Source organism: Ascaphus truei, chromosome 4 (genome assembly GCF_040206685.1).
Source record: "Ascaphus truei isolate aAscTru1 chromosome 4, aAscTru1.hap1, whole genome shotgun sequence".
NCBI lineage: Eukaryota > Metazoa > Chordata > Amphibia > Anura > Ascaphidae > Ascaphus > Ascaphus truei.
Genome location: NC_134486.1, coordinates 79,703,444 through 79,718,586, shown reverse-complemented (window position 1 = coordinate 79,718,586; position 15,143 = coordinate 79,703,444). Strand labels below are relative to the sequence as shown.

At 45.0% G+C, this 15,143-nt stretch overlaps 1 protein-coding gene across 2 annotated transcripts in view; it reads left to right on the top strand.

The window, feature by feature from the left end:
• LOC142492891 (uncharacterized) overlaps positions 1-14,498 on the top strand; it is a 113,819-nt gene extending 99,321 nt beyond the window's left edge. Inside the window, exons 16-21 of one of the 2 annotated variants that reach the window (XM_075596095.1) lie at positions 1,889-2,090; positions 4,432-4,678; positions 6,553-6,713; positions 10,365-10,504; positions 13,182-13,404; positions 14,295-14,498. In XM_075596095.1, the coding sequence (XP_075452210.1) occupies positions 1,889-2,090; positions 4,432-4,678; positions 6,553-6,713; positions 10,365-10,504; positions 13,182-13,404; positions 14,295-14,434 (1,113 nt within the window). In that variant the 3' untranslated portion in view covers positions 14,435-14,498. Of the gene's footprint in view, positions 1-1,888; positions 2,091-4,431; positions 4,679-6,552; positions 6,714-10,364; positions 10,505-13,181; positions 13,405-14,294 lie in introns of those variants that run through there. The other variant, XR_012800926.1, reaches the window with a different exon arrangement.
• Positions 14,499-15,143: the final 645 nt, after the last annotated feature.

Genomic DNA, 15,143 nt, shown 5'->3' with positions numbered 1-15,143 from the left:
ACAAATACAAGATAAAAAAAGTAGCGCGTAGACGCAGCGCTTGATGTATTTCATTATGTGCGTCATGTAACTCTTCCCATACTCATACAACCTAAATCCCAAGCTGACACGCACAGCGCAAAACTTGGAGCAAAGTGACACCATTTGCTTACATTTTGCTCCAAATTTGTCTTGATAAATCACCCCTTCTGCCTTGTACAGTAGGTCATATTCTAAAAGGTTTGATCCCCACTTTGTATCAACAACTCCTGCTGATATGAACTCTAAACTGGGTTATGTTAAGAGGGGGAGCAGGAATTGGGATCCAGTGTTTCAGTTGAGTATTAGGCAGAAATGTGTGAACGTTTTGCAAAACTCTTCAGTGTGTTTGTAAACCTGCATTGCATATGTTATTGTTTATTGTACTTGATAGAATCTTGATTTTTAAACACTGGGCCCATGGAGATTTTGTCTATAGTTGTTTGCCTTCTGCAAAGCCTTTGATGCGTTGGCCAAAATAGGCACAAAACAAATCTGGGTAAAGAGCCACATGGACACATTTTACATAGCAATATACAGGCATACCCCGCATTAACATACGCAATGGGACCGGAGCATGTATGTAAAGCGAAAATGTACTTACAGTGAAGCACTACCTTTTCCCCACTTATCGATGCATGTACTGTACTGCAATCGTTATATACGTGCATAACTGATGTAAATAACACATGTGTAGCAGGCTCTATAGTCTCCCTGCTTGTGCACAGCTTCGGTACAGGTAGGGAGCCGGTATTGCTGTTCAGGACGTGCTGACAGGCGCATGCGTGAACTGCCGTTTGCCTATTGGGCGACATGTACTTACTCGCGAGTGTACTTAAAGTGACTGTCCTTAAAGCGGGGTATGCCTGTACTTTAACCTCTGTAAATTAGATGCCAAGTTAAAGCCCGTTTTTGATAATGCAGTGCAGCTTTTAAAGTGCATTTATGGAAAGTTATTAAATCCCTTCTTTTGAGTTACGAAGAATAAAGGGGATTATTTCTCGAATTTTAAAGATTTGTAAGATCTAGGAGACAAAGCTATTTCTGATTTAGCAAGCAGTTTTAAAGGAACAGCCCCATCCAAAAACGGATTAACAACCAAGCTGATTATAAGATGCAGACCAGATCTCTGTTTTTAATTTTCCTAAAAGTACTTGAGCTATTGATATTTTTCTTTTGTTTGACTTTTGTGGTTTGAGTGTCAATTTTTGACAGCAACTGTCATTCATTCCACAGTTGCTGTTCCAGTTTCATGGTTCTGCGTGTTCTATGCAAGGTTTTGGAAATTAGTGTTTTGTATTTCAATGAATGCTACATAATTTTGAACAGGTGTCTATAATCTACTATGTACCAATGTTGCTACATTATGCTAACATAAATAATAGATTTGGAGAGTGTCAATGAGCTAGAAATTGGAATTGTATGCTGAAAGCTTGCATTAAAGGCCAAAACAATAATAGAATAAATAATGCTTGCAAGGGTCTTGGAAAAACAGAGGGAGAGAGAGCAAATATGAGAATATAAATATAAATGCATTCTTAGGCAAGGGATTAAAAGTGAATACAGTAGGTCAGCAATTTCACAGGTGATAGGGAAATAGACACAAAATAGGATACAAGTAGGGTAACCATAATAGCTGCTATTAATCAGGAAAGCTCACCAAATGTGTGAATAGTGACATTTATTAGTTTGCAAGATTTGACATCCTGGACTGTCTAGGCTTGTTTTTGGTAACCTGTATATACTGTCATCCTTGTCAAATAGCCATTATTATTTTGTGTTTTTCATATTTGAAAAGTATAGAAAACAATAGATGTTTATAAATGTCATAAGTATCCCCCTCAGGCAGTTTCCTCTATATTTTTTTCAGATCTGCAAGCTCAGTGTTACTGCTTCTCCGTGCAACAGTTACTCTCTCTATTTACTAGGTGTAGCGCAGCTTGCCCAGTATGATAATAATTCCTCCACCGAGGGTGGCCAGCTTTCTCTACAGGATGCTAAACTCAGCTTTACTGCCAGTGTTCGTCTGGAGAATATGCCTACCAAAGGACCACTTACGCCAGAACTAACAAGTAAGTGTAGCCAGGTCACCTGTTTTCCCCTTCGACCTCCTAGGGAGCCTCCGTGGCCAGGAGAGTCGCCGGGTGCAGCCGGAGGCCAGCGGCAGATCCGACGGCCATCCCAAGGGTGGGGGCCGTTGCAGGGAGCGGTGATCTGTCTCCGCGAGCGGCCCGGTTGCCGGGGACGCGATCGGGCCGTTGCTAAGGCCGCGGTCGCGTCTCTAAGGTCCCGGCGGCCGGCGAAGAGAGCGCCGCCATTACTCCACCACTCGCGCATGCGCAGTGATCGCGCGAGTGTAGGAACCAGCCAGGAGAGTCGCGCGAGAGGTAGGAAGAGATTGCGGCGGCCATTAGGGGTTAGTGTAGGTGCAGGGACGATGCGCACGCGGCCCCAATGTAAGTACAGCCTCCACGGGACTACAACTCCCATGAGGCTTAGGGCCAAGCACACCAGGTGCTTCATAGGAGCCAATAGGGCTGCAGGATCTCTAAGAAGCAAGTGGATACATTTGGCGGGCTGGAGCTACGGGCAGTCAGAGTCAGGAGCCCAAGGAAGGAAGGAGGTAGGGTGCAGGAGCCGGGGACTCCCTGCACTAGGCCAGTGGCCCTAAGGTCCAATTTAGCCCTTATCCCTCAGGTTAGTGAGTGTTGCCAGGGATAGTCTCTGAGAGGGACCCTGTCACTCATGGTAGTCAGAGCTGGGGAATAGCCAGGGATAAAGGGGGCTGAGGTTAGTCTGCAGAGCGTTGCGGCAGGCGTTTAGGTGAATTAGTGGCACGAGACAGCTGGGGGGTTCATAGCGGTAACCAGTCCGGGGAGCCATAGCCCAGGGTCCGTGTTGCGAGTGGCGAGGCGCTGGGGGGTTCATAGCGGTAACCAATCCGGGGAGCCATTGCCCAGGGCGGCGTTGCGCGTAGTACGAGGCAACTGGGGGGGTTCATAGCGGTAACCAATCCGGGGAGCCATGGCCCAGGGCCCGTATTATGAGTAGGGTGGGTACAAGACCTACCTATATAGGATAGGCAACCCCGAATGCCCTAGGAGTTGACCCTTAAGCCACTTAAGGATGCTGTGCTATAGGGACGGCCTATAGTGCAGGGTGTGTCACGTTGCTGTATCGTTAGAGAAGGACTCAGCGGATGCTGCGGTTCCAGTGACGGAGTTCGGACCCACGTTGGGGTCCACGGAGAATATCACCTGGATAGGATCAGACGGATGCATCGCACGTCTGACCCTTTGAGAAGAGTGTTGCAGGCCCGAGCATCGGAGTGCTCGGAAGGTACCTCTGAATTATATGTGCACCAACAGGCCTATTAGTTCATAGTGACTGCGCAGTCACCCACGACTTCCGTAGGAGTACGGGACATTGGGTGTGGGGGATTACAGGACACTGGGTGGGAACGCCAGACATTGGGCCTGAGGTGATAAGGTTATGATGTTATGTAATGTGTGATATGTGTGTTAGTAAAGTCATATAGTTAATATACATGCTGTCGTGTACGTGATTATTATTGTGATTGTCCTGCGAGGAACCACTCCCTCTCTGGTGGGAGCCATCGCAGGTGGAGGCGCTGTACCGAGAAGATGTTGTAAGTGATCACCCCTAGTATAATTACCCCAGGTTCCCCGTGGCGGAAGCTCAGCCCTCCTGTGAGCCAACAGGTAATGCACCACACCTGAGTAACCTTGTATGTTCCTACACCTCCACAGTATAATCTGCGAGTGGGTGGGGGAAAACCCGTTACATAAGACTAGTATAAATCATGTCATACCATTGAAAGCAGTAATGCCATTTGTTGCCCTCATCACCTCCCCATTGCCATAAGGCAAATTATTGTGTCTTCCAGTGTAGGACAGTGGCAACTCTACATAGGTGAACCATTGGTGAAGAAAAAATTTGTAATTGTCAGTAGAGTGCTTTTTGCTCTCTTCCAATGTAACTGCCCAGCAGCTTCCCTCCTCTGCACAAGTCAGTAATACAAGATGGCACTGGTGCCAACTGGCTTGGCAGTAGCCATTTTAAATTCTAGAAAAAATTGTTGATTAGAAGTGTATTTCTCTTGAACGAGGAGACTTCTTGTGTTAAGACGACTGGAGTTACCTTGATTCAGGTATGTTAGCTATAATGGTTCAAATTGTAGGGTTTGTTGCTTCAAACAATGTCATCTATATACAGTAGATTGTTTTTTTGCACAGTAACAAGGGCTAGCTGTTTATATACATTTTATAGAATATTACTGTATATGAGAAAATGTTAAATATTTTGGTTCAAGTTATCTGAATGTATACATTGTAGGGACACTCTATTTTGGATCATTTGTGTTTGTTCAAATAACTATTTTAACAATCGCAGATCAGAAGTGGTGGCAAGACTGGAAGGCTGCTGAGGACGTGAAAACGGAGAAACAATCGAACCAAGCTCATGAAGCAGGAAAGACAGTCTCGTCTGCAGCCGTAAGCGTGAGAGGAATAGCTCAAGGGAGAGGGACACCTCCCATATCACGAGGAGCAAAAACTCCATCCAAAGCCAGCCCCTCCTCAAACAAAGCAGTTACAACTGGAGGGAGCAACACTAAAACAGTTTCCACCAGCGTAGTCAGGTATATAAAGCAAGTCCTTATCCCCCTCACTGCAAGAAGTGTCTGCAATGCGCTGATGTACATATAGTATAAATCACTTTGAGTCATTATAACATGATAACCCTATGGAACTGCAGCTGTATTGTTCTCCTGCTTTCGCGGTTTTCTTTTTTTCTTATTGGTTTTTGTATCTGTTCATCCCAACAATGATCCTTGGAAATATCACAAATTACTTTTGCCACCATGCTCAATCTTTCTTTATTGCAGCCTAAGGATTCTTTGTTTCACTTGCATTGAGAGCTCCTTTGACTGCATGTTGTGGGTTCACAGCAACAGCTTCCAAATGCGAATGCCACCCCTGGAATCAACTCCAGACCTTTTACCTGCTTAATTGATGATGAAATAACGAAGGAATAGCCCACACCTGTCCATAAAACAGCTTTTGAGTCAATTGTCCAATTACTTTTGGTCCCTTGAAAAAGAGGTGGCTATATATTAAAGAGATGTAATTTCTAAGCCCTTCCTCCAATTTGGATGTGAATACCCTCAAATTAAAGCTGATAGACTGCACTTTAAGCCCATATTCATTATTTAATTGTAACGTGAATTTATTTTAGTACACACCCGAAATAACAAACTTGTATCAGTGTCCAATTATTTTCGGACCCGTGTGTGTATACTGTGTGTGTGTGTGTGTGTGTGTGTATATATACTGTGTGTGTGTGTATACTGTGTGTGTGTGTGTGTGTGTGTATACTGTGTGTGTGTGTGCGTAATTATTATTTTCTGCATTTAATTTATAAATACATACATTGAACAAGTTTACAATTGTATCAGGAATTCCCCCTGCCCTTGTTGTTCTAGAAAAAAATGGTATGCAGATAATCAATAGAATCTGAGACATGTATGTGATCAAACAGAATCTGGATACAAATTTGATGCGTTTCTTGGATGGATATCAGTTGGATATTTTCTTTATACAGCTCAACCCCCTTATAACGCTGTGCTTGGGGTCCAAAGAATCACATCGCGTTATAAGCGGATCGCGTTAGAAATAATGTACAATTGTATGCATTGTACAATAAAGTATTTAAGATACCAATAATCGTGTTATAAAGTATTCATAAATTCGAAAATTGGGAGCCACGCTTGCATCGCGTTATAAGCGGATTCGCGTTGTAACGGATCGCGTTGTAACGGGGTTGAGCTGTATCTTCCTATCTATCCTTGAAAATTGCAAAGCCAGTACAACCAACCTCACACTGATGAAACCCATCAAGATCGAACATGTCTGTGAGTGGTGTCTTTGGCTTTGCATATAATCCCATGCTGTGCTTAAAAGCTGTGTTAACAGCGAGCATCAGCTTATAAGGGTTCCATGTACAAATGGTTTTCAGGCAAAAGGTAACATGGAGAAGGAGTGGCTCAGTGAGTAAAGACACTGACTGGCACTGAGTGTGAAGCAGGGGAACATGGTTCAATTCCTGGTGTCGACTCCTTGTGACCTTGTGCAAGTCACTTTATCTCCCTGTGCCCCAGGCACCATAAACATAGATTGTAAGCTCCTCGAGGCAGGGACCTGTGCCTGCAAAAATGTATCTGTAAAGCGCTACGTAAAACTAGCAGCGCTATACAAGAACATGTTATTATTATTTATTATTATTACGGTGTGCTCATTTGCATGTCATTTCCCAGAATCCCTTGCTGCAGTGGGAGCACTGTATGCGAGGTGATAACAGTGAAAGGCAGGGGTGCAGACCTGTCTAAGACATGTGAATGTGCTCACAAGTGATCTTTTTATTTGCTATATGCAATATGGTGGAGGTTTCTTGTCTCCGTTTTCACCCACCATAACTTAAAATATCTATCCTTGTAATACCTGTTGTTTCCACTAGAGGGAGAGGTGCAACTGGATCGTCATCCAGTAAAACTGGCATAGTTGGAACTTCTAAACCAAAAGCTTCAAGCAATCCCCTTATCTCAGCAAAACCACAACTCTCCTCAGCAGAGAAACCCCCAGATTCCATGTCAGAGGCCAAGCCTGTGCCAGTTCAAGGTAATCAATTTGTTTCAGGGAAAATAAATATACAAAATAATTATACCATCAAGCGCTTAGCACGGAGGCTGGTATTACTTAACTAAATTAAAAACATATCAATACACACATTATATAAGTTATAGTGGTTAAAAAAAGTGACAAAGCCCCTCCACTATAAAGTGTACAGCAAATACAAACATCACTTGTGAGCACATTCACCGGGATTCTGGGAAATGACATGCAAATGAGCACAGTGTCCCCTTTTACTTCTTGTCCATTTTAACAGGGACCCCTATAAGTGTATGCCTGTCGTGTTACACAGCTTCTCAGCACAGCCTGGGTTACAGAAGTACATAGGTAGTAAAACCTACTCACATATTTACACAAACTTTTAAAGCAAAAACAAAGAAATGGACTAGTAGTACTAACTAGTACTGACTAACAGATGTCTAAAGACCGAGGTACAGGATAAAACAGAAAGAAAACAACAAGTGTCAGTGCATAAACAATGCTGATCCAACAGAGGTATCGTTCAAACTAGTTTTCTAATTGTATTAATCTCATCATAAAAATTCTAATAAATATATTTTTACATATATAGTGCTGTAATGTATGTAACCAAAAGGAAGAGCTGCCAGGCAGTGCTTACACACTACTACAAACGGCCACATATACTAAATAAAACAACATATATACATGTATAAAAGTTCTGATGTTCATATAGGATACTTCCATTAATCACGTTTTATTTTCCATGCAAGCAGCATTCTCCCATTTGTTTTTTGTACCCCTTTTTTCTTTTTTTAACGGGATAGGAACCTGTGGCAGGGGCCTGGTACCCTACCAGTGAACAAAATGTAGTGGGCCCTGTGGGTCTATAGGAAACTGTAACATCACCGGTTGTGGCTCCCAATTGGACAGAAATGTAAATGCCCTTTAAATATTCGGAAGTAACACAGGTAACTTCACAAGTATCTCGGAAACTCGGGTGCTCCACAGAGCTGAAAATAGCATGGTGTCGCTCCGGAGAAACCCTTTATCACAAACTGGACCATTGCCCAAAAACAAGTTCAAGATATGTCAGTTTGACTGCGTCAATTTGTGTCAATGGAAGAAAGGAGTTTGCTTCAATTTTGCTTTACTTGCGCCAGTGAGCAATCTAGTGAGTGGTAATAGACGAATTTAGAGGAGGAAATAATCAGCACAATATTATAATGCAATGTATCAAAATGTAAGCACAGGTGCAGTTTTATTTGCTCATTGCACCATATAAACTGTCAGATCTGGGATGGCTTTAACTTTAACTGCTTCTGAGAGATCCGGCCAAATGTAAGAAACAAAATGAGCATGGTTCTTATATAAGCCGCTGGTGCAAATTGATGCACATGAAAACATTTTCTGTGTTCTGAATATTGCACCATCTTGATAAATGGGCACAAACAGAATATACTAACTGCTACTGGCAGCACAAGCACAGACTAAAAGTTTAGTCAGAGGTGCAGCCACAGAATAATAATAATAATAGCATGTTCTTGTATAGCGCTGCTAGTTTTACGTAGCGCTTTACAGAGACATTTTGCAGACACTGTTCCTGCCCCGTGGAGCTTCCAATCTATGTTTATGGTGCCTGGGGCACTGGGAGACAAAGTGACTTGCCCAAGGTCACAAGGAGCCGACACCAGGAATTGAACCAGGTTCCCCTGCTCCAAGCTTAGTCTTTACTCACTGAGCTCCTTCTCCCTAAAAAAAAAAAAATATATATAATATATATATATCTATATATTTGTTTTTATTATATACACACACACACACACACACACACACACACACACACACACACACACACACACACACACACACACACACACACACACACACACACAATGTAAGTACCCCAGGAATCTGGAGTTTAACAGATATCATAAAGCTGCAATGCTGAAGACAACCGGATTATATTAAACGCACAAAGCGGGGTATTCCCTCAACTATAATAGACATTATTGGCTATTCACATATATGGCTATTAACCCTATCTCCACTGAACTTTCGGTCATCACATAGTAGTGTCCGTTCTCCTCACGACGCAAATGGAAGTGAAGCATCCTTAACTTCCGTTTTGATCTCGTTTACTGATCCCATAGAGCGGTGAATGCGATATCCTGTTGAAAATTAGCAAAAATGTATGCGGTTCCTACGAGGCCCATGAGTTTCACTAGAGTTCCGACCCTTGTGATGTCCAAAGATGTGATAAGGCCATAACGCTAGCCTAAGGATTATATATCTCTAATGCATAGCACATTAATTACCTGTTCCCAACAGTGGCTCATTGCATACATGTCAGAAAGAATAAGGGGGGGTACATAGCCAAAAATGTGGCTCAGATCATTGTGGTGATTTGTAATAGTCATTTTCTTCCTGACATAAAACTTGCAAGAATACAGTATAAAAAAAGAATGTAAAACATATGTAACTCATTCACTTCTGGATAAACACTCTGATCACTTGTAATTCCTTCACATCAAGATAAACACTAAGGACATCTGTAATTCCTTAGCTTCCAGAGAAACATGTAACTACTTTACTTTAATCTAGGGAAACACTCAGACTATATGAATATACCATATGTCTAGAGATACGCTCACATCACATGACAACCATTCACTTTTTAAATGTGGTCATTTATGGCCTATTTATAGGGTGGCCATATTTGTCCTGGTAAACACACGGACAAAGCATGCGGGATCGGCGTTTTGCCGGCAAGTTCATGCGCAATTGGTGTTTGTCGGCAAGTTCATGCGCGATCGGCAAGTTCATGCGCAATCCCGATCGCACATGCGCGGTTGATAAGTACCAATCCAGTAGCTCAAACACGATCAGAGCTCGCCAACGCACATGTGCATGAGCAACCAGCAAGCAGTGATCGCGCATGCGTGGTCGGCAAGTGCCATTCACGCGTGTACATGAGCAGCCGGCATGTGCCAATCGCGCATGCACACAAGCGGCCAGCAAGTGGCGATCGTGCATGCGTAATCGTCAAGTGGGATAGAAAACCGGGACAACACTTTTTAAATGTGATGATTTATGGCTTGTTTATAGGGTGACCATCTTTGTCCCGGCAAAAACCTAGACAAAGCATGCCTGATCGGTGTTTGCTGACAAGCGCATGCGCGATTGGTGTTTGCCAGCAAGCGCATGTGCGATCGGCAAGCTCATGCGCATGAGTGACCGGCAAACTTAATTGTAAGTGCCAATCCCACGTGTACATGAGCAGCCGGCAAGTGCCGATCGTGCATGCGCGGCCAGCGGGATCAAAAACCGGGACAGCACCCCAAAAAGTCGGCACAGAGGCCTAAAAACCGAGACTGTCCTGGCTAAACCGGAAATCTGGTCAACCTACCTATTTAGAGACTTTCACACAGAATTCCTGGGAATACGCCTCTCCTGCTCTAGATGTTTGCAATATGTATTTTTTAGGACAAGCAACCATTCCAAATTTTGCATTTGAATCCTTGAATATGAGATCCTCTCAGAAATGAGATATACGTGGTATGATTACATATTAATGAGAGACAGACTGAAAGTAGACAACGTACTTTGTAGATATAATTACACAGATGTAAATTATAAATTATAGTATTAAAGTTGTAATTAATAATTTCTCCCATCTAGAAGTTGCTTCGGGCCCAGTGTTTATTAATCACAGTTCTTATTTGCATCGCCTGGGGTTGGCACGTGCTCTCTCTCGCACCAAGGAAACAGCAGCAGATGCGTCCGTTCTTTATCAAGAAGTAATAAAAATGGCACCGGAGGTACGTTTCTGTATTTGCTTTGTAACGTAGTTTATACAAGTGTGTCACTGGTTGAAAAGTCCAAGTGTGTCACTGGTTGAAGGGGGGTGGGGGGGGAAGGGGGGGAGGGGAAGGGGGGGTGGGGAAGGGGGGGAGTGGAAGGGGGGGCGTGGAAGGGTGGGGGGCAAGGGGAGGGGGGGAAAGGGGAGGCAGGGAGGGAGGGGGGGTCAAAGGGCGGGGAGGGGGGGGCAAGGGGAGGCAGGGAGGGAGGGGGGGTCAAAGGGCAGGGAGGGAGGGGGGGGTCAAAGGGCAGGGAGGGAGGGGGGTCAAAGGGCAGGGAGGGAGGGGGGTCAAAGGGCAGGGAGGGAGGGAGGGGGGTCAAAGGGCAGGGAGGGAGGGGGGGTCAAAGGGCAGGGAGGGAGGGAAGGGTCAAACGCCAGGGAGGGAGGGGGGGTCAAAAGGCAGGGAGGGAGGGGGGTCAAAGGGCAGGGAGGGAGGAGGGGGGGTCAAAGGGCAGGGAGGGAGGGGGGGGTCAAAGGGGAGGGAGGGGGGTGGGGGGTCAAAGGGCAGGGAGGGGGGGGTCAAAGGGCAGGGAGGGAGGAGAGGGGGTCAAAGGGCAGGGAGGGAGGAGAGGGGGTCAAAGGGCAGGGAGGGAGGAGGGGGGTCAAAGGGCAGGGAGGGAGGGGGGGGGTCAAAGGGCAGGGAGGGAGGGGGGGGTGAAAGGGCAGGGAGGGAGGGGGGGTCAAAGGGCAGGGAGGGAGGGGGGGTCAAAGGGCAGGGAGGGAGGGGGGGTCAAAGGGCAGGGAGGGAGGGGGGGGGGTCAAAGGGCAGGGAGGGGGGGTCAAAGGGCAGGGAGGGGGGGGTCAAAGGGCAGGGAGGGAGAGTGGGGGGGTCAAAGGGCAGGGAGGGAGGGGGGGTCAAAGGGCAGGGAGGGAGGGGGGGTCAAAGGGCAGGAAGGGAGGGGGGGTCAAAGGGCAGGGAGGGAGGGGGGTCAAAGGGCAGGGAGGGGGGTCAAAGGGCAGGTAGGGAGGGAGGGGGGTCAAAGGGTAGGTAGGATGGGAGGGGGGTTCAAAGGGCAGGGAGGGAGGGAGGGGGGCAAAGGGCAGGGAGGGAGGGAGGGTGGGGGCAAAGGGCAGGGAGGGAGGGAGGGTGGGGTCAAAGGGCAGGGAGGGAGGGTGGGGTCAAAGGGCAGGGAGGGAGGGTGGGGTCAAAGGGCAGGGAGGGAGGGAGGGTGGGGTCAAAGGGCAGGGAGGGAGGGTGGGGTCAAAGGGCAGGGAGGGAGGGTGGGGTCAAAGGGCAGGGAGGGAGGGTGGGGTCAAAGGGCAGGGAGGGAGGGTGGGGTCAAAGGGCAGGGAGGGAGGGTGGGGTCAAAGGGCCGGGAGGGAGGGTGGGGTCAAAGGGCCGGGAGGGAGGGAGGGTGGGGTCAAAGGGCCGGGAGGGAGGGTTGGGTCAAAGGGCCGGGAGGGAGGGTGGGGTCAAAGGGCCAGGAGGGAGGGCAGGGGGTGGGGCCACAGAGAGGAGGAAACAGCATGGAGCAAAGGTGTGTGTGTGTCCAGCGTGTCGCACCTTTCACCATTCTGTCGAGTCTTTTTCAAGTAGCCACCTGGCAACCCTAGTTTTAAATATTTAATGACGATGATAATATGGCAAACTATGGTATTAGTATAAATTAGATAAGAAAAAAAACCATACAAAAATACAAATCTCTCAAAGTTGATTGCACACAAAGTTACTATATATTATTTTTGTACCCCTTCTCTCAAGAATAAGTTTATATCACTTTAATATTACCCTAAAGTATATTGAGAATTATCCCCTAAAAAAAAGTAACTAGTGAAATCTTGCAACCAAAGGCTTTTAATAACCCTGTTGGTGCAAGAACGAAATTGATAACACACAGGACCGAGGATGCCAAGATATTAGTCAGAAGGCTAAATGGATTTAGATTTTTTTTTTAAATAAACCATAATGCAGTCGCATACGTGACATAGGGGATGATTTACAACGCTCTAAAAATGGGTATCGGAGCTCAATCGGAGTTAACCGACACTCTAGTCCAGAAGTGGGCAAGCTATTTTTCAATGTAGCCACAGGTGTGGCGAATAAGAAGTGAAGATCACCACACCATGTAATAATTGATAAATTAGGTTGCTCAATCGAACATTTAAAACAACACACTGTTCGTCTGCTTCACTCACCTCAGCACTATCACCTGCTGCAGCTTCCCTCACCTCAGCACTACCTGCTGCTGGTTCACTTTGTTGACTCATTCAGAAAGCGTAAACCAGCACACGCCGTCAGGAAAAAGTTTATTTTACTGTGGGAGCGGCAAACTCAAATTCGCCACATTCATGGCCAATTTGCCACTTGTGGCGATTGGTGACAGGGTTGCCCACCTCGTCTCTAGTCAATAGCAGTTATTGCTGAATGAGCTCCAATATTGATTATTGGAGCTTCAGGAGTCCCTCCGAGTGTCTGATATATGGTTGTTTTGACAAACACATTAATGATGTATATCATTGAACTTGCATATAGTATTGCAAATACTGGTGCAATGCAGAAGCTCAAACACTGTCCTTTTTTCTTAATGTATTATTTACGAAGGATTGCAGGTGTGAAGTGTCGTTAATCACTGAACAAAAGATGTTTGCACGTTACTATATTTCATCTGTAACCATTGTATTTTTTTTTATTTCAGGTGCATGATGCTTACATTGAACTGGCAGATCTACTTTTCAACACAGACCCACTTGCTGCTCTAGAGGCTTATTGTCAGTATCCTCAGAAGCCAGTAGAAAAACAATCATTTGATGATGGTTTTATCCCTGGAGAGATAATACGCCTGCTGATAAAGTATGAAAAGTATGATGACCCTCGTTTGCCAGTCAACATGATTTCATATGGGAAAGTGATGGGAATAGGTAAGCACGTTGATGCCTCCTTGTAAGAGATGAGTGCAGAGTACAACCAGGGAGACATAGATTGGGTAAATAAACATTGGCATTTATTTAGCCCGTAGCGTCAAAACAACACAGCTTCATGTCAGCATAACAAACATGTAAAATAAGCCTATCCCCCTGTATGGTGCCAACTCACAGTCCCAATCTGAAGGGCTGGGATGCTAGGCTGCTTACCAGCCTCTGACCCACAGTCCAAACAAGCACCTTAAGCAGGGGCTCTTTACATCCTTATCCGGTGTTTGTGGGGTGCACCCTCTGGTGGGTTCCAGGGTCCGCTGCGCCCTGGAACAGAGTGTCTGGTTCCCTGGGATCGGTCTCTGGCAGCACCCATTTCCTCAGTGCTAGAGATCCCCTGCAGATTACGCACGAAGCTTTTCTACCTGTCTGATGAGCCAGGGGGAGACATGTTAATGGTCTGTCGCTACAATTGACCACCTCCGTACTGACCTCATCAGGCTTTCTATGTGAAGCCCTTTTAGATAGGGGGTTAAGGCCACGTCACACTCCTTATCTCAGTCTCCTTAATTTAATGTTTCTCTTCTTTGGTTCCTTTGACCCATCACTGTTTATCCTTGATTTCATTAAGAAAATCCACTAGTGCCTACTTTTCAGTAACCATGGACACTGAGCTAATTTAATCAGTAGCTGCAAAAGACAAGGAGAGGAAAGGGAAGAATAAAAACAATAAAATATGGGGAAAGATATTGTGGATGGAACGGTAAACAAAACATTTATTGAGAATAGAGCGGTTGATATTTAAACGAGCAGGGTGTCGTGTTTTGTGTTAACGTGTACAGGTGGAAGAAGAAATGTGTGTATATTGTTTTTTCCCCTTGTTTTTGATGTTCTAGGTTGTTTGGAGAAATATATTACAATTCTTGAAGAGAAGTTCAAAACAAGCATCCTTAAAATAGTGTACGCAGGTATCCATAACAAATCCGTGGACGACAAAGATCTGCAGAATTTCTTCCGCTTCAAGTGCTGGATTTAAGAATTGTGGAAAACCTTTAAAGAATTAAACTCATTTTATGACAAATAAAAAAATGTTGGTTACACATCTGTGTCCAATTTATGGAGACGGTTGATTTCTCCCTAAACTCAGGTATAAATAACAGGATTGTTACATATTGCAATAACAAGATTGCACATTGGGCCACACAATGCTAGTATCCGCTAATATTTGCTTCAGGTTGTTTTGTTTTTTTTGTGGAATAAACATGAATGTTTTTTCACATTCATTATATTATGCAAAAGCATTTAGAAAATACATATTTTTTTTAAAGGTGAAACCCCTGATAACGGATCTAGAAACAATAGTTTACTAGATAATTTAATATTCTTAAGCAGGTTTTAAAGGATGGCTGAGCCATTGATTGAGCCACCTGTGCTGAAGCAGGGATACCCTTAACACCTGACCTGTTGGTGGTCCTTGAGGAGTGGAGTTGGCCACTCCTGGTCTAAAGGGTCTCTCCATGAAACGGTGAGTTGTGCCATGTAAAATTAACTGCATTCCATTTTCAGACTAATGCGGTAAAAACAGTGAACAAAAAAAAAAAATCTCAAGAACTTTTTACTTTGTAGAAGAAAGTTGTTCCCATTAAGGGTAACGACAAAGAAAAGAGACAATTTTGAAATGAAGCACAATTTCTTTTTCTGCTTGGCCTCTGAATGGGGAAGACCAATATTTTCCTTTAACCCAG